The sequence below is a fragment of the Sebastes umbrosus genome, chromosome 8 (genome assembly GCF_015220745.1).
Source record: "Sebastes umbrosus isolate fSebUmb1 chromosome 8, fSebUmb1.pri, whole genome shotgun sequence".
Taxonomy (NCBI): domain Eukaryota; kingdom Metazoa; phylum Chordata; class Actinopteri; order Perciformes; family Sebastidae; genus Sebastes; species Sebastes umbrosus.
The window spans coordinates 675629-703440 of NC_051276.1; the positions used below are offsets into that span (position 1 = coordinate 675629).

General features: G+C 40.4%; 2 protein-coding genes across 3 annotated transcripts in view; both read left to right on the top strand.

The window, feature by feature from the left end:
* The first annotated feature begins 9249 nt into the window (after positions 1-9249).
* Positions 9250-21947, top strand: vamp5 (vesicle-associated membrane protein 5). Of its 2 annotated transcripts, none has more exons than XM_037778720.1 (3): positions 9250-9654; positions 15671-15823; positions 21224-21947. In XM_037778720.1, the coding sequence occupies exons 1-3, from the start codon at positions 9652-9654 to the stop codon at positions 21380-21382; spliced, it is 315 nt and encodes a 104-aa protein (XP_037634648.1). In that variant the 5' UTR covers positions 9250-9651; the 3' UTR covers positions 21383-21947. The 2 variants fall into 2 exon arrangements, with proteins under 2 accessions (XP_037634648.1, XP_037634649.1); XM_037778721.1 differs by having other exon boundaries at positions 9259-9654; positions 15680-15823.
* Positions 21948-23860: 1913 nt separating this feature from the next.
* The window catches only part of gcn1 (GCN1 activator of EIF2AK4), a 53226-nt gene continuing 49274 nt past the window's right edge, over positions 23861-27812 (top strand). Inside the window, exons 1-4 of the mRNA XM_037777022.1 lie at positions 23861-23917; positions 26720-26822; positions 26911-26974; positions 27621-27752. Coding sequence (XP_037632950.1) covers positions 23900-23917; positions 26720-26822; positions 26911-26974; positions 27621-27752 — 317 coding nt within the window. The 5' untranslated portion in view covers positions 23861-23899. The remainder of the gene's footprint in view (positions 23918-26719; positions 26823-26910; positions 26975-27620; positions 27753-27812) is intronic.

Consider the following 27812-nt stretch of genomic DNA (forward strand, 5'->3'; position numbering starts at 1 on the left):
AGTTTATTCACAAAGCAAAAACCAAATGTTTGTGGAGTATCTGGAGTATCGTATCACCTCACTGAAAGGGACGTTTCACTTTGCAAATGTTAAAACAAAATTGGGTGGTATTAGTTAGAGTATACTGGGAAGAATGCAGTAAGAAAAGAAGGGTGGTATAGTATAAACCAGGCCCAGCTGGTGAGACTACTGGCCAGAATGCCTTCACTGTGCACACATCTGGTTTCAAATAAGGATGATGAAACATCTTTTAAAAACATCCCAGACTGCATTCAGACTGCAGGAGCTGTAGAAGGACGACTGAATGAGGTGAAACTAGAATGCAACCAGACTGCTGAACGTGTGCTAACAGGCCCACCTCTCCTGTTGACTCAACAACAGATACTCTCTGAGTCCCGACAGAATGAATCAATGTGCTGTTCTGTTTCAACAGAAATATACAGGTTTTATCCTCATGACTAAACACAGCAGCCTCTCAGACAAACACCAACACAGAGATCCAGTGAAAGCCTGTTTGTTACTGATGGGAAATGACCTGGACTCAGCCTGCTGTGGTCATGTGATGTGAGTCTACCATCTATGGACCAGAATGAGGAAATGATGGTCACCCTGGTGATGAATGTGGTCTTTGTTTTTCCCTGAAGAAGCCTTTTGTTGGCCGGGTCTCTGACCCCAGCAGCTCTGACTAGTCTGACCAGTCTGACCAGTCCCATATGCTGCCTCCGTTAGATAAATGTAATATCATCCTATAGCCTATATCCTATACACAGTATATAATCCTATATCCTATATATATATGTAATCCTATATCCTATATACAGTATATAATCATATATCCTATATATATATATATATATATAATCCTATATCCTATACACAGTATGTAATCCTATATCCTATGTACAGTATATAATTATATATCCTATATATATATATATATATATATATATAATCCTATATCCTATACACAGTATATAATCCTATATCCTATATACATATGTAATCCTATATCCTATGTACAGTATATAATTATATATCCTATATATATATATATATAATCCTATATCCTACACACAGTATATAATCCTATATCCTATATATATATCACACTGCACACTGCAAATTTCCCCACTGTGGGACTAATAAAGGAATATCTTATTTTATCGTATCTTATCTTTATAATCCTATATCCTATATACAGTATATAATCTTATATCCTATATATATAATCCTATATCCTATATACAGTACATAATCCTATTTCCCAGATGTATTATGATGATTATATGTTCACTCTGATGAGGCAACAGTTGACACAGCCTATATCCTATATATATTTTTATACGTATAAAAAAAAGTTCAGAAACTTGTGTTTGGTGGATTATTTCTGTGTTGTTACAATGTTAATGCTAATTGTATTTTACATTGTTGGAAAGCCTGTTTATTTACCTTTACAATGATGTCCAACTGGTAAGGATCATGCATTTGTGGGATGAGCAGCACAGCTGATTAGGCGGGGAGCGCCCAAGAAAAATTTGCCAAAATGCTCCGTCAATGGTAAACAGTGTATTCTCCTGTTGGTACTGACTCTTGTTTTGAGTTGTTTGGTGGATTGGATGATTGAACTCTCTATCAGTAACAAGGAACAAATAAGACATATTGGCTATTTTACACTTTATTCATTTAATACACCGTCAGGAGCCTCAGTAGCGGTGGAAGATCCATATGCAGCCACAACAGCCTGGCACCTCCTCCTCATGCTGGTCACCAACCTGGTCACACGTTGCTGTGGGATGGCGTTCCATTCCTCAACCAGGATCCGTTGCAGGTTAGCCAATGTGGTTGTGTTGGTCACTCTAACACGTACAGCACGCCCAAGCTGATCCTACAAGTGTTGAATTGGGTTGAGGTGTGGACTCTCGGCAGGCCGTTCCATTCTCTCTACTCCCACATTGTGGAGGTAGTCTGTGATAACCCTGGCTCTGTGGGGGCGAGCGTTGTTTCTTGGAGGATGAAGTTAGGTCCCAGATTGTGGAGATATGGGATCGCCACTGGCTGCAGAATCTCATCCCGATATCTCCCTGCATTGAGATGGCCTTCAATGATGACAAGCCTTGTTTTGCCAGTGAGGGAGATGCCCCCCCCACACCATGACACTGCCCCCACCAAAAGCTGTTACTCCATCGGTGCAACAATCAGCATAGCGTTCTCCGGGTCGTCTCCATACTTTGACCCTGCCATCCAACTTTGGCAGACAGAACCTGAACTCATCACTGAACATGACATTCCCCCACATGTTCAGGTTCCATTGTCTGTGTTGTCGACACCAGCGCCAACGGGCCTGACGGTGAAGGGCAGTCATTGCAGGCTTCCTCGTAGCCTTATGAGAATACACTGTTTACCATTGGCAGAGCATTTTGGAACATTTTTCTTGGGCGCTCCCCACATAATCAGCTGTGCTGCTCATCCCACAAATGCATGATCCTTACAAGTTGGACATCATTGTGAAGGTAAATAAACAGGCTTTCCAACCATGTAAAATACAATGACCATTAGCATTGGAACAACAGAGAAATAATCCATCAAACACAAGTTTACTAACTTTTTTTCCCCAGTATATATACTATGCTAAACTATACTATACTATGTTTTGCTATATTATACTATATTATACTATTCTGCACCATACTATACTATACAATGCTATGCTTTGCTATGCTATGCTATGCTATGCTATGCTATGCTATGCTATGCTATGCTATGCTATTCTGCACTATACTATGCTATGCTATGCTATACTATACTATACTGCGCTATGGTATGCTATACTATTCTGCACTATGCTATGCTATGCTATGCTATACTGCGCTATGGTAGGCCTATGCTATACTATACTGCACGATACTATGCTATGCTATGCTATACTATACTATACTATACTATACTATACTATACAAAAGTATTGTATTGTAAGTAGTGTAACTGTAATGTGTATAATACATGATGATAGTGTTGCTTCTTCACTACTCCAGACTACTGATCTTGGTTGTTTGTTGGGTAAGGTAGTAACCAACAAACAGATATATTATTCTTATTATTCTTATTATTCTATACTATTACGGTTAATAGAACCAGGCTTTTTCCTACTTCCCCTCTGATAACAGCACCTTATCAGTGATATTACTTTTGTTTATTCATGGTTCATTAGGTCTGTGTTGACTAATGGTGAGGCTCTGAGTGCCACCTCCCCTCTCTTTAGTGCCTACTATTAAAAAGACATATCACTACTATCACTGTAATACTTCACAGAATTACTAACAATGTCATGTCATAATGGACATAACTGATCACTGATGATTATGGCTTGAAAAGAATATAATAATACAGTTCGTTTAGATATAAAGGCTTTTGTCTCAATTTAAATAAAAACAAACAATTCCAACCAAATATCTAAATGGAAAATCCATTACACATTACAACCTCATACTACACATTACAACCTCGTACTATACGTTACAACCTCATACTACACATTACAACCTCATACTACACGTTACAACTACATACTACACATTACAACCTCATACTACACGTTACAACTACATACTACACGTTACAACCTCTTACTACACGTTACAACCTCATACTACACGTTACAACCTCATACTACACATTACAACCTCATACTACACGTTACAACTACATACTACACGTTACAACCTCGTACTACACGTTACAACCTCATACTACACGTTACAACCTCATACTACACATTACATCCTCATACTACACATTTCAACTTCATACTACACATTACAACCTCATACTACACATTACATCCTCATACTACATATTACAACCTCATACTACACGTTACAACTACACACTACACGTAACAACCTCGTACTACACGTTACAACCTCATACTACACGTTACAACCTCATACTACACGTTACAACCTCATACTATACATTACATCCTCATACTACACATTTCAACTTCATATTACACATTACAACCTCATACTACACGTTACAACCTTATACTACATGTTAAAACCTCATACTACACATTACAACCTCATACTACATGTTACAACCTCATACTACACGTTACAACCTCATACTACACATTACAACCTCATACTACACGTTACAACTACATACTACACGTTACAACCTCGTACTACACGTTACAACCTCATACTACACGTTACAACCTCATACTACACATTACATTCTCATACTACACATTTCAACTTCATACTACACATTACAACCTCATACTACACATTACATCCTCATACTACATATTACAACCTCATACTACACGTTACAACTACACACTACACGTAACAACCTCGTACTACACGTTACAACCTCATACTACACGTTACAACCTCATACTACACGTTACAACCTCATACTATACATTACATCCTCATACTACACATTTCAACTTCATATTACACATTACAACCTCATACTACACGTTACAACCTTATACTACATGTTAAAACCTCATACTACACATTACAACCTCATACTACATGTTACAACCTCATACTACACGTTACAACCTCATACTACACATTACAACATCATACTACACATTACAACCTCATATTAGACATTACAACCTCACACTACACGTTACAACCTCACACTACATGTTACTACACATTACAACCTCATACTACACATTACAACCTCATACTACACGTTACAACCTCATACTACACATTACATCCTCATTCTACACATTACAACCTCATACTACACATAACAACCTCATACTACACATTACAACCTCATACTACACATTACAACCTCATACTACACATAACAACCTCATACTACACATTACAACCTCATACTACACATTACAACCTCATACTACACATTACAACCTCATACTACACATAACCTCATACTACACATTACAACCTCATACTACACATTACAACCTCATACTACACATAACAACCTCATACTACACATTACAACCTCATACTACACATTACAACCTCATACTACACATTACAACCTCATACTACACATAACAACCTCATACTACACATTACAACCTCATACTACACATAACAACCTCATACTACACATAACAACCTCATCCTACACATTACAACCTCATACTACACATAACAACCTCATACTACACAACAACCTCATACTACACATTACAAGTTCATACTACACATTACAAGTTCATACTACATGTTACAACCTCATACTACATGTTACAACCTCATACTACATACTACAGAGAGAGAGAGAGAGAGAGAGAGAGAGAGCACAATAATAACACAACAGCTGTAATAACTAATACAAGTAGGACTGATAGCAAAATTCAATAGCAGTGGATGTAAAAGAATGATAATACAACTATCGGAATTGATATCATGTTCCAGTCTCTGTAATAGGATGTGATGGTCAATGGTGTCGAAAGCAGCACTAAGATCTAACAAGACAAGCACAGAGAAAAGTCCTTTGTCCGATGCCATTAGAAGGTCATTTGTAATTTTCACTAGTGCTGTCTCTGTGCTATGGTGCACTCTAAATCCTGACTGATAATCCTTGAATAAATGAATGTTCTGTAGAAAGTCACACAGCTGACTGGCAACTGCTTTCTCGAGTATTTTAGAGAGATCCCAGTTCAACCTTTAAACAACATGTAACACAATGATCCGTATTATACAATGTGGGCACAATGAAAATGATTCAACATATTTCAGAGCTAGGTGAGATTTAATTTAGTTTATGGACATAAGCAGAGTTTAATAGTGTCAATAATTCATATTTACAGGACTTCAGCAAACCAATGTTTTCATTCAGCCAACTAAATGAAGCTTTGGGGGGATTTTAACCTTTTACAAAATTCACATGAAGAAGTCGATTCTCCGTTTCAGGTTTCAGGAAGAAATGTGTGAATTACCCGACTTCCTCTTTCTGATATTTCTTTACTTTCTCTGTGTTTTACCCTGCTCAACTTCAGATCCTCTATTTGATCAGACATCCTGTTTTTGCATCCTTTGATGAAAGATTACCAGAACTGTAGCTCATCAGTGTGCCAATGATGTTATGAATTAATCATGCAGCAACTTCTAATGATCTCTCATTATGTTTGGACCTCTTCCATAATCATAGGCGTGATGGGCTCCGCCTCAGGGTGCTTTGTTTGGCATTGAACTGTCACTGAATGAACCCAAGACTGTTGGAAAGAATTTCAATGGCCCGTGTGAGTGACGCAGTTAAACTACAATGGAGGTGTGTTGTCTGCTGTCAGCTCCTTATCATAAGTATACAGCAGCAGCATTAAGATTAAAAGCCTGTGTAGTGTTAAGTTTTACTGATAACAAACTGTCCTGCTGCAGGAAACCCCTGGAGACGTTTGGTTTCTTTTGGTCGTGATGTGACCCAACACATGTCCAGACTTGTGTGTAACTGCAACATGTTTTTAAGCCACAAAGGAATCTATTGCACCACAGTTTTCTTTTCTATGAGAAAAGAGCTCCAGTTAAAGTATAACTGTACAGATATCAAAACTATAGGACAAAACAGATTCTATAGTAGGACATGGGGTAGCATAAAGGACAGTAAGGTCATGTGGTGGCAGTTTCTGTTAAAACAAGACACAAACCAAGGTAACAACTTGTCTTTCAAGTAAATTTAATAAAAAAGCATATATTAATAAGAAAAGCATCTGCAGATGGACTCACGAGCACAGCCACCTGAGTGGGCTGTGGCAAGTGAGCCCCGAACACAAGAGTTGTCAGTATTTATACATACTAAAGCATATCACACAGATAAATTCAAAGAAGAGAAAGATAGAAAGTGAATTATTATCCTTACGTCAGCACAGAACAGACAACAGAGCATCACAAGACATAACAAGTACTTCAGCCCTCTGTTGTTTACAGTCACAGAAGATAAAACTGTCGGGTCACTGTTTTAACGCTTATGGTGACAAGGTCTGCTAGATGTGAGGCCCTGAGGTTATCTAAAGGTACAGTGTTAACTGCAGATATGAAAATTGCCATTACGGTCAATATAAATGTACTTGTTAGAGTCCCTGTGGGGATATCACATGAGCATTACACATATTTCTTACAAGGGTGGACCAGCAGTCACCTTCTTAAAATCTTGCACAGCCCATAAGAAGGAAACACCCTTCAAACAGCACACAGTGTTCTGCAGTAAGTCTAGAAACGGACTGTAGTCTAACGTTGATGACATGACATTGATGTGAAAAGAGGACGAGTCAGACTGAACAGACATCCAACAGGGTTAAACCTGTATCAGTGTGTTTATGGTGCATCTGTTGAACAGCTCTTATTGTTTTCCTGCTGGATGAAGGAGATAAAGGAATACCACTGTAAAGTCTGACTGCTGCTGCATTCAAGGGCCCCTGGTCATTTCAACTCCAAAGTACAGAAGCATATCAGCAACATAAAGTATCAAAATAAAAAATAACCATATTATTTCAGAATGTATTATGATTCTATATGTAAATATATTACTGGATTTTTCATGTTGATGCATTTAAAGAGAACCTACTATGCTTTCAGGTGCATACTGATATTTTGGGTTTCTTTGCTTTAATGTTCAAAAGATGCTTTACTTTTTTCATATTTCAGGTATACTGGGGTCCCTAAACAGTGTTGAATTCCATAACACTGTAAAGCTGAGACTCTTGTGGATCCAATGAGCCAAACTGTATTCATGTGTGATGATGTTAGTCCTCATAGGAGACATTTCATTGAGCTCACTGTATAAAATGATCTGTGGTGACCTCTAGGATAATCACAGCCTCATGAAACTTTACAGCCACAAACTAGAGACCTAGAGCATTCAGAGGATGGATGGATCAGACTAGAGACCTAGAGCATTCAGAGGATGGATGGATCAGACTAAAGACCTAGAGCATTCAGAGGATAGATGGATCAAACTAGAGACCTAGAGCATTCAGAGGATGGATGGATCAAACTAGAGACCTAGAGCATTCAGAGGATGGATGGATCAAACTAGAGACCTAGAGCATTCAGAGGAGGGATGGATCAGACTAGAGACCTAGATCATTCAGAGGATGGATGGATCAAACTAGAGACCTAGAGCATTCAGAGGATGGATGAATCAAACTAGAGACCTAGAGCATTCAGAGGATGGATGGATCAGACTAGAGACCTAGAGCATTCAGAGGATGGATGGATCAAACTAGAGACCTAGAGCATTCAGAGGATGGATGGCTTTCCTAGCTACATTGACAATAAAGGGGTTTCTGAGCAGTTTACACAACACAAGTGCTCGCCATCCAATCGCCAAAAATTGCAGAAATCTCCAAATGTCAAAAGTTTTTGATCCCAAATCACAGCATGTCTTCTTCTATGGTGTCCTTCCAAGGTCTTGGTGTCTTAATTTGGTATTTTGGAGGGATTATTGATCATTTTTAATCAATTCTCCAGTGGTAAAACATGGTTAAATTTAGCACCAAGTCTGTGTATCAAATGGTATCAACGCAAAAATTGCTGCAATGACTTATGAGACATAATAGAGCATAGGGATGACCATCATTTACTTCTGTCATAATGTTAATGTTATAAACCCTTATAAACTTACACTTTTTATTTTAATTAATTAATAAATCAATTAATTCATGTCTATTTGTGATTAATGACTAGAACAACTTGACACAGTGCTGGGCTGCATCTCAGATTAATCTTCAGGTACCCAGCTTTCAGATGATGTACACCACTTCTATGTGACATCTACTGTTGACCTGCTATCTCCCCCTAAAGACTCCCTGGACCAGTCTAGAACAGGTCTATATGGATCTCAGAGGGTTAAAGCAAAACAATGAACCATAATTAAAAAAAAAAAAAAAAATTCATATTTTTAAAGATAAAATCTTAATCTGGAAAGTAACTTGTAAAGTAACAAAGAATATACAATATTAAGTAAAAGTAAAGTAAAGTAGGTTGGTTGGTTAGTTGGTCGGTCAGTCAGTCAGTCAGTCAGTTATTTAGTTAGTTAGTTGGTTGGTTAGTTAGTTAGTTAGTTAGTTAGTTCGTACGTCCGTCCGTCCGTCGTTCGGTCAGTCAGTCAGTCAGTCAGTTAGTTAGTCAGTCAGTCCGTCCGTCCGTCCGTCCGTCGATCAGTAATAAGTCAGCCAGTTACAGTTAGTTAACCACCTCCCACAAGTCCACAAGTCGCCAAATCCGGGGAAGTCCGGACATTACCGAGTCAGCACGACGGTAACGTGACTACCTTTTTTAATTGTAAACTTTCCGGGAAGACCCTGAACGCATCATAGTCAGACAGCTCAAAGTCCAGCCGTTAGTCCAGCAGTCTGAGGGACCACAGACTGTAGACCATACAGAGGACTGTAGACTGTAGTAGACCGGACAGAGGACTGTAGGGGGAGAAGACGAGCCATCGGTAGAAGTGAAAGTGACAGAGAAAGAGAAGCCTATAAAAAGTGTGTCACCAGGTGGATTCCTGAGGCAGAGCAGAGCAGAGCAGAGCAGAGGTGGTATGCTGTGTTTCCTGTTTCTAACGTTGACTCGAGTCGCTCTATAAACGAGGTTCGGATCCGGTGACAGACTCGACACAAACTCAGAGAGAGACGCCACAGACATGGTGAGTCCTTAGAGTCTTTCTAGACCTCTGCTAGGAGGTCAACACACCTGGTACTAACACTGTTACTAACAGCTGTCATAAGATCAGAGAGGACTGTTTGGGCTCAATACTCTTTCCAATGGGAGTTAATAGCGCTCATGATCTACAGGGGCAAAGTCCCTGAAGGCAGCAGTGCAATGTAGTAGCTGCTGACTGACAGCTTTAATATCTGCTATCTGAACTTATTATTATTTATCCAGAAAAGAACAAAACTACTGAGATTCAAAGTGATTATTTATTCATATATTACTTATTATGGAAGCTGAAGGCAGCAGTGTAGTGGGTAGTCGCTGAGCTGTAATATCTGCCATCTGAAATGATGAATATTTCCCAGAAAAGAACAAAACTACTGAGATTCAAAGTGATTATTTATGTATTTATTAATTATTATGGAGTGAGTTAATGTAATGAAGTGAGTCTACTCAGGTCGAGGTGTGAATGGAAGAGTACAGTGTTGGAAATGAACTATGTTGTCCTCCTGCCACTGTGGCTGGTATATTACCGAACCTACCAGCCACTCAGTAGACTACCATTGTGTTTTGGTTGGTTGAGTGAAGTAAATCTAGCAGCCACTAGCATATTTTATCAGCGTTTGGTGGCTGCTGCTGATTTCCATCCCTGTAAGAGGAGCATTAGATCAAATAGATAGAATTAGCTATTAAAATGAAGTAAATATAAAAGATGATCTCTTCTGGATCATCGCTTGTATTTCTGATCTTTTACAGATCAGAAGTTAGCTCCGGAAGTCATGAATTAAGAATATCTTCGTTATCAGTCAACAACAGCATCTAGATCACATCCCAATAACCTTCATACATATGAATACAACTCAATACAAGATCGCTATTATTATTATTATTATTATTAGGGTATTTTATTATTATTATTATTATTATTATTATGTTATGCTATTATTATTATTATTATTATTATTATTATTATTATTGGGCTATTATTATTATTATTATTATTATTATAAGGCTATTATTATTATTATTGTTATTATTAGTACTATTACTACTCTATGATGACCATGCTATAAGCTGGATATTATTATTATTATTATTATTATTATTGAGGACCATACTACTCAATGATGACCATGCTATAACCTGGATATTATTATTATTATTATTATTGAGGATCATACTACTCTATGATGACCATGCTATAAGCTGGATATTATTATTATTATTATTATTATTATTATTATTGAGGACCATACTACTCTATGATGACCATGCTATAAGCTGGATATTATTATTATTATTATTATTATTATTATTATTGAGGACCATACTACTCTATGATGACCATGCTATAAGCTGGATATTATTATTATTATTATTATTATTGAGGACTATACTACTCTATGATGACCATGCTATAAGCTGGATATTATTATTATTATTATTATTATTGAGGACCATACTACTCTATGATGACCATGCTATAAGCTGGATATTATTATTATTATTATTATTATTATTATTGAGGACCATACTACTCTATGATGACCATGCTATAAGCTGGATATTATTATTATTATTATTATTGAGGACCATACTACTCTATGATGACCATGCTATAAACTGGATATTATTATTATTATTATTATTATTATTATTATTATTGAGGACCATACTGCTCTATGATGACCATGCTATAAGCTGGATATTAATATTATTATTATTATTATTATTGAGGACCATACTACTCTATGATGACCATGCTATAAACTGGATATTATTATTATTATTATTATTATTATTGAGGACCATACTACTCTATGATGACCATGCTATAAACTGGATATTATTATTATTATTATTATTATTATTGAGGACCACACTACTACTCTATGATGACCATGCTATAAGCTGGCGTGGCTGTGGTATCCCAGCTGGATAATGCCAGGTACATTAATGCAGGCAGGAGGGAGGAAAGGAAAGGAAGGAAGGAAGCAAGGAGAGGAAGTGGAATGGGCAGCAGTTCCTGTGTTAAGACGTTGCCGGCTGAATTTTAAAGTCAGACTATTGTTCATCTACTACATAGAGGGTCAGAGTGGAGATAACGGGGCTCTCAGGGTACCATGAATCAGCTTCCATCAGTCACTGATATGATGGCTACTATTCTTAGCTGACATACAGGGAGCTGTAACAGGAAATGAACCAGATGAAGATGCAGAGAGTGTACTTGTTTTGTTCTATCTGTCGGTTTCCTCTTCTGTCTGAGATGCTGGCTTCCTGTCGTGGCTCAGAGGTCAAAGGTGAAAGAGAACCCTGTCAGCATACTAATAGCTTCGAGGTCAGACTCCTCTATGGATGTCCTGCTCCTCTGTGGATGATCTGCTCCTCTATGGATGTCCTGCTCCTCTATGGATGTCCTGCTCCTCTGTGGATGTCCTGCTCCTCTATGGATGTCCTGCTCCTCTGTGGATTTCCTGCTCCTCTATGGATGTCCTGTTCCTCTGTGGATGTCCTGCTCCAGTACTCCTCTCATTCTGGAGACATAGATATACTGACATAGAGGAGGATACTGACATAGAGGAGGATACTGACATAGAGGAGGATACTGACTTAGATGAGGATACTGACATAGAGGATGCTGACATAGAGGATACTGACATAGAGGGGGATACTGACATAGAGGAGGACATAGAGGAGGATACTGTAATAGAGGAGGATACTGACATAGAGGATGAGGATACTGACATAGAGGAGGACATAGAGAAGGATACTGACATAGAGGAGAATACTGACATAGAGGATGAGGATACTGACATAGAGGAGGACATAGAGGAGGATACTGACATAGAGGAGAATACTGACATAGAGGATGAGGATACTGACATAGAGGAGGACATAGAGGAGGATACTGACATAGAGGAGAATACTGACATAGAGGATGCTGACATAGAGGAGGATACTGACATTGAGGAGGACATTGACATAGAGGAGATCAATAGAGGAGGAAACTGACATAGAGGAGGACACTGACATAGAGGAGGACATAGAGGAGGATACTGACATAGAGGCAGAAACTGACATAGAGGAGGATGCTGACATAGATGAGGATACTGACATAGAGGAGGACATAAAGGAGGATACTGACATAGAGGAGGATACTGGCATAGAGGAGGACACTGACATAGAGGAGGAGGATATTGACACAGAGGAGGATACTGACATAGAGGAAGACATAGAGGAGGATACTGACATAGAGGATGCTGACATAGAGGAGGAGGATATTGACACAGAGGAGGATACTGACATAGAGGAGGATACTGAAATGAAGGAGGATACTGACATAGAGGAGGATAAAACTGACATAGAGAACGATACTGACATAGAGGGGGAGGATACTGTCATAGAGGATGCTGACATAGAGAAGGATAATGACATAGAGGAGGACATAGACGAGGATACTGACATAGAGGATGCTGACATAGAGGAGGATACTGACATAGAGGAGGATACTGACATAGAGGAGGACATTGACATAGAGGAGGATACTGACATAGAGGATAGAGGAGGACACTGACATAGAGGAGGATACTAACATAGAGTAGGACATAGAGGAGATACTGACACAGTGGAGGATACTGGCATAGAAGAGAATACTGACATAGAGGAGGACACTGACATAGAGGATGACACTGACATAGAGGAGGACATAGAGGAGGATACTGGCATAGAGGAGGACACTGTCATAAAGGAGGATACTGACATAGAGGATGCTGACATAGAGGAGGATACTGACATAGAGGATGTTGACAGAGAGGAGGATACTGACATAGAGGAGAACATAGACATAGAGGAGGACATAGAGGAGAATACTGACATAGAGGAGGATACTGGCATAGAAGACAATACTGACATAGAGGAGGACACTGACATAGAGGAGGACATAGAGGAGGATACTGGCATAGAGGAGGACACTGTCATAAAGGAGGATACTGACATAGAGGAGAACACTGACATAGAAGAGGAGGATATTGACACAGAGGAGGACACTGTCATAAAGGAGGATACTGACATAGAGGAGAACACTGACATAGAAGAGGAGGATATTGACACAGAGGAGGATACTGACATAGAGGAGGATACTGAAATGAAGGAGGATACTGACATAGAGGAGGACATAGAGGAGGATACTGGCATAGAGGAGGACACTGTCATAAAGGAGGATACTGACATAGAAGAGGAGGATATTAACACAGAGGAGGATACTGACATAGAGTACGATACTGGCATAGAGAAGGATGCTGACATAGAGGAGGAGGATATTGACACAGAGGAGGATAGTGACATAGAGGAAGATACTGACATAGAGGAGATACTGACATAGAGGAGATACTGACATAGAGGAGAATACTGACATAGAGGAGAATACTGACATAGAGGAGGACATAGAGGAGATACTGACATAGAGGAGAATACTGACATAGAGGAGGACATAGAGGAGATACTGACATAGAGGAGGATACTGACATAGAGGAGGACACTGACATAGATGAGGACATAGAGGAGATACTGACATAGAGGAGAACATAGAGGAGATACTGACATAGAGGAGGATACTGACATAGAGCAGGACACTGACATAGAGGAGGATACTGACATAGAGGAGGACATAGAGGAGATACTGACATAGAGGAGGACACTGACATAGAGGAGATACTGACATAGAGCAGGACACTGACATAGAGGAGGATACTGACATAGAGGAGGATACTGACATAGAGGAGGACACTGACATAGAGGAGGATACTGACATAGAGGAGGACACTGACATAGAGGAGGACACTGACATAGAGGAGGATACTGACATAGAGGAGGACACTGACTTAGAGGAGGATACTGACATAGAGGGGGATACTGACATAGAGGAGGACACTGACATAGAGGAGGATACTGACATAGAGTGGCCCCATTGTCACCGATACCCGATCCAGCTTTTTGAGTCAGTGTCGATCTGATCGGTATCTGTATCGGTATCGGTATCAGTGCATGCCTGGCTAGAAGGTATTCTTGATGATGTGGGCAAACCTGCCTGACTTCATTTTATTAGTTTCATGTGTCATAACGTGTTCCTCCTTCCTCTTTAGCTTCACTTTCAATGCTTTCAGTCGGGAAAGTTACTTTTAATCATAACTGTGTTCCATTATATGCTTTAAAAACAATTATTTTAGTTATTAATTAATGTACTCTTGAATAAACATGTCCCAGCAGGATGTCTGGTTCCGCTCAAATTCACAGTGTTTATAAAACAGCAGGCAGATGTAGGCTGGTTTTATTTCCAGTCTGTCTGGACAACAAGCTCTAAGATTTTCATTTCACTCACTTTTATGAAAATTGTGCTCACAAAAAACATGAAGGAATTAAAGATTTAATAATGTCATTTCAGAAAGGAGCTACAGCAGTTATTACAAAACGTGAATTAGCCCAATCTGACTACTTTAACCTTCAGCACTGCTGTTGAGTACTTGGTCTCTGCTGAGGGAAATACAGTCAGATTAAAATAGTGCCTAATATGGATCAAGCTCCAATAACACTGGGTCCTACATTTCCCATGATGCAACCAGTAGCATCTTTCTTTAAGCTCTCCCTGCCAGGTAAACGGCCGCGCCTGATGACGTCACCAGGGCTAGTTTTGTCCGACTGCAGAGCCTCAGCAGACAGTAGAAAGCTCTGTGACTGGCTGGTAGAGCTCCCTATGACTAGACTGACCTGTATGCATTAGATTCACTGTTCTAGAGCTCAGGAGGAACAAAATCTAGTGTCTACATTAGATTTAATGACATCCTGTCCTAAAGGATGTACAATAGGTGCAGTCAAAGTCAGTAGGGAGACGAGCCAGATGAAGAGCAACCCTGAGACTTGTGTCTGGATTAGTCCCATAAATTCCTGCAGAAAGTCCCCAAAGTCGGACTGAATCCACACTGTGTCTCACTCTGGAACCATGCTGTGTGTTGGTTGGACAGGAGAACGGGAAGAACCGCCTGCAGCAGGCCCAGGAGGACGTGGAGGAGGTCAAGGTCATCATGCTGGACAACCTGAACAAGGCTGATGAGAGATCTGGCAGACTGGGCGAACTGGAGGATAGGGCTGATGAGCTGATGGAAAGGGTAAGCGGGGGGGGGGGGGATCAGAGACACTGTCCACGTGGAAAACAGTCATTACACTATTTTAACCCTGTGTCCTCTGTGGACGTCTCTGGGCTGTATGGATAAGGTGAAGGACTGGAGCCTGTCCACTGCTAAAACCAGGAAATGTCATATTGGTGTCTATAAATACAGCTGAGGTGGAGCTGAAGAGGAAAACAAATGTACATTTACATCCTGATTGTGTTTTATGGTGCTATTTTTAGAAAGGTATTTCCTATTGTTTCCGAAGATGAATGAAGCGAGCTGGTCTCCCTGGGTACCACAGACAGAGTCCAGGACATGCCACGAGGCCAATGTCCGTCCGGGGGTCGACCAGCGAGTCACAGCGTTCCCACATTGCCCCGCCGGCCGGCGTTACTGCTGAGCAGCTCTCAGACTAAAATCAACTAAAAACTTTACATTCAAGAGCCACTTGGATCCACTGTGTTAGAACATGGGTTTATGAGCAGACAGACTAGGACAGCAGCTCTAAAGCTGAAGTTCAGCACTCATAGAAGTTCTAGAGGATAAGACCTCAGAAAGACGGTACCATGATACAACTTAAAGCTGCACCAGTCAATATCTTTATTATAGATAAAGACGTGTAAATAAGGGTTTTTATATGCTACAAGACATATCATGAGCCAAATGCTCAGCCATTGCTATGGCTGAGCATTTTTCCTCATCAGTGAGCCAATGACAGTCTTGGAGGGTTTAATACGGCAAATACCAGAGGAACCAATCCCGTTAACTTGCGAGGTGGGCATATCGTTAGCGTAGCGCTAAAGCGGAAAGAGAGCTATCAGAGGAGAAGCCAGGTGGAGCTACGTTTGGGTATTTTACAAGCTAAGTTTCACTATTTTCAAAACGATGGCAGAGACGTACACGTCTGAACACACTCCAACATCGTATTATTGGATGTTTCACAACCACTAGCGCTGTGTCAGCCTCTGCTAGCTACAAGCTAACAAACAACATAAACAAGTAAAAGATGCTAACTACACTTAGCATTCTGATATGTCTGCTAGTCGATGTGCACAGCAGACTTTGAGTCTGAGTCAGACACGTGTGGCTGAATCTCTCCCATGTTTCCTCTAATGGAGAAACAGACGCCAAAACTGTCGCTGCAGATCACCAGCCAGTCGCTGAGCTCAGCCGCCATCTTGATGCGTACCGCTCAACCTGGCACCAGATCCACAATTTCTCAGTGAGAGAGAGAAGCCCCGTTTCAGTTCATAAATATGATTCATAGCAGAGTATTTTACTGTAAACATGTCTGGAGAAGGACTTTAACAATGGATCTAATGACTCTGTGTGATGTGAAATGGAGAATTATCATCAGCTCTACACAGCATTTTAGTGTCTTTCAGCTCATTGTTTTGGTTCCCTCTCACTGCTGTTTTCCAGCAACAACAGCTGTTTATGATGAAAAAGCTCTGATAAACCCACCGTGTTCTGCCGGCCCAGCACCAAACAACACACAGATGTACATTGATCAGCAGACACTCCAAATGAGTGCTAATGTTGTGTCTGCTGGATATATATAGACCCTGCATTAACTAGATTTGGCTACAGAAACAAGCATGTTATCACCATTAAGTTGATATGGTAAAGTCCATATCCAGATACGGAGAAACGTTAGCTTGATTTTATCTCCAACAGCTCCTGAGAGAAATATCATACCTGGCTGTTTAGCTGCTGAGCGCTACACTAGTCGCTAACTTTGTCTTTCTGCCGTTTGATGCTAGTTAATGAACAATGTGAGTTTAATTAACAGCTGTTTGCTACGGCCAGAAGTGATGCTGAAAGCAGCTAAAACGCTGCATAGAGCTGAGAGGAAGTGCAGCTTCACTAAAAGCGTTCGTCTTTAGGAGCGACCCCTCTCACATTACAACATGCAGTCATTTGATTGGTGTAAGTCTCATAATGGTGCCAAACCTCTGAGGTCTTCAGAGAACTGCTGCCCCAGTTACCCTGGTCCTGATCCATCATCAGTCATCACAACGTACATCCAAACACCTCACTGAGCTCACGTCAGTCGCCTCTCTGTTTGCTGTTCAACTGCTCATCAGTGTGATGTAACACTGTGGGAGTCAGGAGGCTGGCGACCTCTTTCATATCACATATAGTCATTGTTCATGTAAACATACAGACTGGTAAAGTGAACCATGCTATCACATGTTGGTCTTATAGAACCTCTGCTGTCCCAGTCTGTTTTCTCACAGTGTGTCCCTGCTGTGTTGTACCACTAAAACCTCAGTGTGATGTAACACTGGCCGACCTGCTGGTCGACCCCCAGACAGACCGCATGTCATGTGATCCACTGTTAATATAAACATATTGAATAGAACCACTTTAAGAAAGGGAAACAACTGAGAGATGTTTTCATAGTAAGTATTCCATATGTTCAAGACTATCACACTTGGTTCCTTTCAGCCCTCCAAATGGACTCGGAGCGATATGTGAACACTGTAAAAGAACTCAGACCCTCTGAAACGAACTGTACTCAAGAGTAGCGTTCCGGTTCGCCTAACCTGTGCATTGTGAACACAAAGCGCTCCAGGTTCGCTTTGCCCTTTGCCATTGTATTTTAGCCCTCTAGGCATATTACACTTTGTTTAGCTCTTTTTTTACTGTGTTAGCTGATGCATCTTGTTTTTTTGCACTATCCCCTTTGCTGCTGTACACTGCAAATATCCCCACTGCGGGACTAATAAAGGAAGATCTCATCTTATCTTATCTTATTTTATTTTATATGCAATCGGGAGATCTGCATTAATGGTTTCTTGTCACCGACCCCTGATAATGCTGCGTTGTGAAGAACAGATCTGTGTTGAAATCAATAGGAGGAGAGCTAGTTAACGTTAGCTCTTAGCTGTTAGCTGTTAGCTGTTAGCAGCCAGTGGGCAGCACAGTCCTGCTTGGCTAAATAACGGAGCTAACAGCTAATGTACGGAGGTTCCACTGAGTTACATTATGATGCGTTCAAGCTCAAAAAATGAGTATTGGGTGAAAATTATAATGTTATCATTATGTGTTCAAGTGTAACCTTGTAAAATTAAGTTTTTGGCAAGAAACTTGAATAAATCGGGTCGTTTGAAGGAGATGTTTTCACAACAGTATAAAATAGATACTGATAAGTGAGAAAAAACAGAGAATCCTCTGACACCAGAGACACATGCTGCTTTTATTATATTCTGTGTACATATATATAAATTATATATAAGTAAGGGATAATGTACAGCGAGCCGGTCATTGTTGTGAAAGAATCCCCGACAAGGCGAAGCAGAGGATTAAACAATCAGAATCGAGTATTCAACAACACCATGTAATATATATATATATATATATATATATATATATAGTGCCATCAGAAAGTATTCAGACCCCTTCACTTTTTTCCCATTTTGTTATGTTGCAGCCTTATAATAAAATCGATAAAATTATTTTTTCCCTTCATCAATCTACACTCAATACACCATAATGACAAAGCGGAAACCGAATTTTTGAAATTTTTGCAAATTTATTAAAAAGGAAAAACTGAAATATCACATTGACTTAAGTATTCAGACCCTTTACTCAGTATTGAGTGGAAGCACCTTTGGCAGTGATTACAGCCTTGAATTTTCTTGGGTATGACGCAACAAGCTTTGCACATCTGGAGGGAGTTTCTGCCATTCTTCTCTGCGGATCCTCTCAAGCTCTGTCAGGTCGGATGGGAACCGTTGGTGGACAGACATTTTCAGGTCTCTCCAGAGATGTTCGATTGGGTTCAAGTCGGGGCTCTGGCTGGGCCACTCAAGGACATTCACAGAGTTGTCCCTAAGGCACTCCTGCGTTGTCTTGGTTGTGTGCTCAGAGTCATTGTCCTGTTGCAAGGTGAACCTTCGGCCCAGTCTGAGGTCCTGTGCACTCTGTCCAGGTTTTCATTAAGAATATCTCTGTACTTTGCTCTGTTCAGCTTTCCCTCAACCCTGACCAGTCGCCCAGTCTCTGCCGCTGAAAAATACCCCCAAAGCATGATGCTGCCACCACCATGCTTCACCATTGGGATGGTTTTGGGCAGTTGATGAGCTGTGCCTGGATTCCTCCAGACATGACGCTTAGAATTGAGGCCAAACAGTTCAATCTTGGTTTCATCAGACCAGAGAATTTTGTTTCTCACAGTCTGAGTGTCCTTTAGGTGCTTTTTTGAAAACTCCAAGCAGGCTTTAATGTGTTTTTCACTGAGAAGAGGCTTTCATATGGCCACTCTGCCATAAAGCACAGATCGGTGGAGTGTTGCAGTGATGGTTGTCCTACTGGAAGATTTTCCCATCTCCACACAGGATCTCTGGAGCTCAGCCAGAGTGACCATCGGGTTCTTGGTCACCTCTCTTACCTAGGCCCTTCTCCCCCGATTGCTCAGTTTGGCCGGGCAGCCAGCTCTAGTGAGAGTCCTGGTTTTTCCAAACTTCATCCATTTAAGGATTATGGAGGCCACTGTGCTCTTGGGGACCTTCAATGCTGCAGAACATTTTTTGTAGCCTTCCCCAGACCTGTCCCTCGACACAATCCTGTCTCTGAGCTCTTCAGGCAGTTCCTTCGACCTCATGGCTTGGTTTTTGCTCTGATATGCATTGTCAGCTGTGAGACCTTATATAGACAGGTGTGTGCCTTTCCAAATCATGTCCAATCAATTCAATTTACCACTGGTGGACTCCAGTCAAGGTGGAGAAACATCTCAAAGATGATGGAGGGAAATGGGAGGCATCTGAGCTAAATCTCAAGTGTCATAGTAAAGGGTCTGAATACTTAAGTAAATGTGATATTTCAGTTATTCCTTTTTAATAAATTTGCAAAAATTTCTAAAATTCTGTTTCCACTTTGTCATTATGGTGTATTGCGTGTAGATTCATGAGGAACAAAAGTAATTTAAACAATGTTATCATAAGGCTGCAACATAACAAAATGTGAAAATGTGAAGGGGTTTGAATACTTTCTGAAGGCACTATATATATATCTATATATATAGATATATATATGTACATATATATATATATATTACATATTCTGTGTGGAAGCGCCTGTACCAGCCCTAAACATGTCATTGAAGGGGAAAGCATTGAGCAGCAGTGATGAAGTTAGGAACTATAGTGTGAACAGAAGGAGGACTGAGGCCCCATCAGAGCTGAAGTGGACCAGAAACAGAACTGAGTCCTCTTTCAGATGAACTGACAATGCGAACACAAACAGAACCGAGTCCCTTTTCTGTTGGTCCACTTTAAGAGGACTGAGTTTGGTTTGTTTAAAAAGGACTAGATGTGAAAACACCCTTAAAAGCAGTTTAGTGATACAGCAGTGTAATGTAATATCTTCTATTTGTGTGTTTTCTGTCCCCAGAGTAAAGCTTTTGAAAAGACCGCCAACCAGGTGAAGCAGAAGAAAAGATGGGAGAACAAGAAGATGAAGGTGGTGTTCATCGGCATCGGCGTGGTAGCGGCGCTCATTATTATCGGACTTATAATCTACGCCATCGTTGACAGCACACGAGCACCGTAGCTCCTTCGCTTATGGAAGGAGGATAAGGTATTGGGACAGAGGGACGTGAAGTGGACAGAGATTAAAGAAACTCTGTGTGTGTATAGATATTTATGGGAGTATCGGTCTTCAGTTGATATGGTACCACTGATTGCTCGGCTGCTTCGCTGCTTTCTGAATAACTTCTCAAAGGTCATGTCTCTGTCAGGCCCACATTGGAACAACACACTGCTCTTAGATCTGATATTATATATTATTAGATCTAAATAAGAAGTGCTGAATTATAATATTTTCTACCAAACATTATTAGGCTGCTACTTTTGTATCTGTATGTTTGTACATAGTGGTTCACCGTCAGAGGTCGCTGAACTGGCGACAGAATCCATTTCACCAACGATTCCAGCGACTATTCGAGTCAACAGTCAGTGAAACCAGAACAGACGTTAAACTCTGTGAAGTTATGCAGCTTCAAATAGCTTCAGATTGGAAAGAATGAACTGATTTATTGTCACATGAAATTTCCTCTGTCAAAAATGAAATGTCTGTATCATTAAAATTTGCTTAAAGGTGCAAAAGACTCACTTTATTTGGTGGAGATGTCATATTTGTTGGACTGAAATTAAGATTTATTGAAGTTTATTTCTCTTGTTGATCAGTCTGATGTGTGCAAGATGTGCATAGAAATCTGATTCATGAGTTATGGGTTATTTTTTTCAAATGACCAGTTTAAAATCAAATCTAACACACTAAGCACAAACGTTTTGTTGATACAAACCAATAGACAAACCACTAGCACCTGTGTTTCATTAAACCTTTAGCTAAAATCAACACATGGAACCAGGAAGTAGAGCCTAAATATTCTAAATGGTGGTTTTATTGCAGTTAATCTGCGGTTTTAGTAAAGAATACCAGAGTGAAGAGTGACCCCTGCTGGCCAGTGTTTTTACTTTAGATCACAGAGATAAATGTCTTTACCTGTCAGGTGTATTGTGTAATGAGTTTAAACAGTTGACTTCTATTTGACCAGATAGACATTTAACAGGCGCTAATAATAACCAAGGACACCTGACAGTGGTTGAAAACCAGCTACATTATTATACTTTGTTTTTTCCCCTTTTTTTCGAGGTTGTTTTCAGCAATTTACAGTTTGTAATTACAAAAGTTTATAAACCAATTTTTAAGTAATTAAGTTAGAAACAAACATAATAAGTACACAAGAGAAAACGACATCAGCATTCAAAATTGGAAAAAAATAAATAAAATATAATAAAATCCCAAAAATATAATAATAAGAATAAGAATAATAATAATAAGAGGTATAAAGGGGGGTGCAGAGATATAGCAATATAATTTACATGGGCCCACACATGCGTCTGCCTTCACATGTAAGGTCACTTCCAGGCACATGTATAGGTGCATGGTGGCGCCTCTCAGGACACCCACGGACACCAGGCAGTGAGTCAAAACCAGCTAAATTAAAGAGACAGTTCACCCAAATTACAAAAAGAAGCGTGGTGTCCATGCAGCTAGTTCTGTATTTGGAGATAACTATCTCAGGCATCTCTGCTGCCACACCAGTACAGTGGAGGTGAAATGAGTTCCTTTTGTGGTGCTCATGACATTGACAAATTACATTTATAACTCAGAAGACAAAAACTCTACCTTTCCAGCAACAGTGTCCCTGTTTGTCAGTCTGTCACCCATAGAGCTCACTGTCAACAGCTGTTCTTCACACTAGTTTCAATCAAAGAAATAGTCCCTACGAAAACAGGACAAGGTCTGCTGAGGTCTTCAGTTTCATTAACTGGCTGCAAAATAAAGTCCCTCAACTTTCTGATGAGGAGAGGGACATCGATTCTGCTGTTGGTTATCGTAGCATCAGTCTATCCCCCGAGCTTAATATGGTTTAAAAAGGAGACCTGATTTACACCAATAAAGTTGTCCAAATACCCCCGACAGTCCGTCATGTCTGCAAAGATTATATTTACCTTCAACTTCACTCAACGCAGCACTATCTTGTAGAACAATAGAACTATTTACCTTAACACAGTATATTGCAATATGTGGCAACTAACACTTAAGAACAAATATGTTTTTCTAATAGAGAATCCAAGTATTTGTCACTCAACTTTTTTGTTTTACTGGAGTAGAACATGGAACATCTTTTCTATTCATGCTCCCAAACCAACAGTAAAGGTTTGACAATATCACTCTGAGTCAGGTAGAATTTGATCAAATTGTATTAATCTCATTTTTAATGTGTGTGTAAATGTAATGTGTGTCTCTCAAGATCTCTATTTTCTTCCAAAATCCCTAAAGATATTTGGCTATTTTGTTTGATTTTGCTATTTTATTTTATTTTGCTGTTTTTGAGTGCTTATTTCAGTGTATATGAAGTGTTGTTTTTACACATTTTATGTAAAAATACAAGCGGATAATGTTAAAAAATACTGATTACATTAAAGAAAAAAAAGGTTACGTAGTATTTGTGACCCGGAAGTGACATCGGCAAGTCCTTCCTGCATCAAGACCGGCAAGATGGCGGCGGACACGCAGGTTTGTGGGGCTATTTTTTAATAGTGGACTATCCGCTTGCAGAAAGGTGTTCCAGTATGGTGGAAACCAGAGTTGGTGCTATCTTGACCTCGGCTTTATAATCACGTCGGTGTGTTGTGACGTATAAAGAGAAACTCTGGTCAAATCCAGCAGCTAGCGAGCAGCAGGCTGTTAGCTCAGTGCTACGTAGCCTCAGTGTGACTGGACCACACTGAGCTACAGCTAACCGGCTAACCAGCGATAATAACAGCCACCCGGTAGATATTGACAGAAGACTTGGCTCTGGCCTCAGCCCAGACTATCTAGATAGGACCGCCACTGGGTTTAAACTGCCCGTCATTAGCTTCAGTTGGTCTGAATCCATTAAATGACCATCTTATGTGATGAGGAGTTAAGCCTCGCCCTCCCCCAGCAGCACGTTGTGACCTGTGACCAGTGATCTGATCTGATCTGATGTGATCTGATGTGTGAGTGCATTAAATCCACAGTGTGCTAGCTGCTGACTCAGTGACTCAGTGACTCAGTGATAGTCACTTTGCTGGCTGTGCTGGAATCCCTTCAGAGTTTACAGACATTTACTGTTATAGCAGAGAAGAAACATTTCTTCCTTTTCTCTGAACTCATCTCATTCCCACCCACCCCAAACCTACAACTGACACATCCATTCAGTGGCCACTTTATTAGGAACACCTGTACAACCCAATTCAACTGTTCTGCCATAAAGTTTGCTTTTATGACGCCTATCCACCTCATTCCTAGCCCCCATGTCTGAACCAGAACCGGCGTTTTCCATGGTAACGCTAGGCTAATCGTCTCTCCTAGAGCGATTGTATTAATAAATCTAGTAAAACATGTGTGATCACCACCTATTACAGCTCAAACAGGATAATGTGATCATAGCTCTGCCTTCTACTATGGAGGGATGGAGGACGATCTGAAGAAGTGGCCTCAGATAACCTTCACTAGCAGATTTAGCTACGTTATTGACTCCGTTGCTACAGACGGTGAAGCGATGAACAATCTGAAAAGCTCTGAGGCAGATCAGGACTTCCACAGTAACAAGGTTTAGTTTTTTACACACAGAAAACCCTACTGAAACTATCTGTAGTCTAATGCTGGCCTGCACTCCGTGCCATAAACTGCCTTACATTTTAAACTGTACAGAAAATAGTGAAAGTAACTGGCTGTCATTAAACCAACGCTACAATGCTGAGTCCTCCCTACACATGAAATCATAGCTGATGTTCTGCTGGCTCTGCTGTCAGTCCTTTCAAGGACCCAACGTCTCTTCTCCGCTGCTCTTTATAACCCAACCACAGAGTAGAATACGGATTTTCCTCCGCTGGCTTTTTGTCCATTAAATGAAATGAGCACACATAACGAGGGTTTATGGTGGTCTCTTCAAGTTTAGGTTTCTCAGCCACATTCCTCTGGATTCCTCGTCTGTAGGTCGGCGATGGAAACTGGACCGTTGGTCACAACAACAATCCCTTTTTGTTTTGGGTGCATGTTCAACACACTGTTGTTGCAGCCACAGATTTTGCTTTGTCTGGTTGTTAGTAAAGCCACCAGCAGCTCAGCAAGTACCAGAGCTCCACAAGGACATTTTAGAAAATGCTAAATAAAGCAGGATTTGCTAAATTGAAGACGAATTACTTTCAGGGATGCAGTACTGTTGCAGGGAAGCACCAATACCGGATCAGATATCGGGACGATACTGAGTCAAATAGCTGGATCAGATATCGGTGACAATTGGGCCAATCTATACAATTATTTTTTATGTTTATGTATACTATATACACTATATACTGTAATTTTAATTCCTGTTTAAGTTTTGACCAGTTTGTTGCTGCATTAAAAGGTTTACACTTGAATTGTAATTCCTGTTAATTTTGAAGATTTTTTAAAAAGGCACTGGTGTATGACTTATTATTCTAATAATAAATAAAAAATTAAATACATTTATATCTATGTATTTATTGGTCACATTTAGTTTTACAAAGTTAGGAAAGTACTGTTTAAGGCCAGCCTGATGTTTCCTCACTCATAACAGAATGATCCCAGTCACTTCATCACAGTGAGGCATACAGCTGATTAATTAAACACTGGTATCGGATCGGTACTTGATATCGGCTGATACCCAAAGTCCAGGTATCGCTATTGGTGTCGGGACTGAAAAAGTCGAATCGGTGCGTCCCTATTCAAAAGAAGCTCCGTTGGCAGTTAGCCACTATGGTTAGCCTATGGGACTAACGAGCTTACTGCTAGTTACGCCCATTATCATTTCTACAGTAGCACCCCCGAGAATAAGGTGGATAATGTTCAAGGTTTTCAGGTGTTAACTCAGTAAGATGTTTAGCATTGAAGTCCCTAGTTGGTTCTGGTGTTGTGCTGGACTGCATTATATTATATTGAGAGGTGTTTCTAATATTAAGCCTCTCTCGTGTATATAAAGTCCAGACTGTAAAGGTCAGGATGAGCCGCCCCACCCTGTCCCATGTGATCATGAACTTCAGAACTTTACTATGACTTCGATGCTAAACATATAATTGAATCAACACCTCTATGACAGTGTCAACAAAAACCTGAACATTCTAGGTATCATAGAAGTCAACTTTAAGGCAGAACAGTTGTATTGGGTTGTATAGGTGTTCCTAATAAAGTGGCCACTGAGTGTATGTGTCAGTTGTAGGTTTTGTGGGAATGAGGTGACTCATTCTTGTGGTCCTGGACTGCAGGTCGGACTGACTGCTGCCAGTCATTAGACCCGTTTGTATACTAAATGTGACTGTATTACTGCAGGTTTCAGACACACTGAAGAGGTTTGCTGTGAAGGTGACAACAGCCAGTGTGAAAGAGCGCCAGGAGATATTCGGAGAGCTGAAACGGAGCATAAAGGGCAAAGGTGAGGGATTCAGTGTTGTTTAATCTTCTACACTGTGTTTTAAAAATGTGCTATAATCAACACTAACGCTTTCAATTATCTCTGTTAGAGTTACCAGAGCCTGCCATCAAAGGATTATGCAAGCTCTTCTGTCTCACTCCACACAGATATCGGTAGGTGTCTTCTGTCTCACTCCACACAGATATCAGTAGGTGTCTTCTGTCTCACTCCATACACATATCGGTAGGTGTCTTCTGTCTCAATCCACACACATATCGGTAGGTGTCTTCTGTCTCACTCCACACACATATCGATAGGTGTCTTCTGTCTCCTCCATACACATATTGATAGGTGTCTTCTGTCTCACTCCACACACATATCGGTAGGTGTCTTCTGTCTCACTCCACACACATATCGGTGGGTGGATGTAATGACACTGATGCAGGATGAAACACTATGGGATGCTCCCAACAGGCTGATGAGGAGATATGTGGAGATTCATAACAGACCGTTGCTATGTACAGCAGACCGTTGCTACGTATAATAGACCGTTGCTACGTATAACAGACTGTTGCTATATTGATATATAATGGGGTGGACAAATTAATAGAAACACCTGTCAGTTTAACGTAACGCAGCTAAACAGCACCACAAACTGAATCAACACCTCTCTAAAAGAGATTGAACAAAAGCTGAACATTAGAACCATCATGATGGCAGGATTTAACTGTTGTATTAACCTGCATTAGTTTGAGCCACATGTACCTAATAAACTGAGTGTATGTCCTTTGTGTTTCCATGGATGTGTGTGCATCTCAGGGATGCTGCATCACGCAGGGAGCTCCTCTCTGTTATTGGCCAGCTGGCCGACAGTCAGCCTGACGTCCTGGTGACCAGCCTCCTCCACTGCCTGCTCAACAGTGGAGTCATCAGCAAAAATGGAGAGCCCAGGTACCGCTCTGTTTTATCTATAGTTAGTAGTTATAAAGTTTGTAGTTGCACCCCTAACAC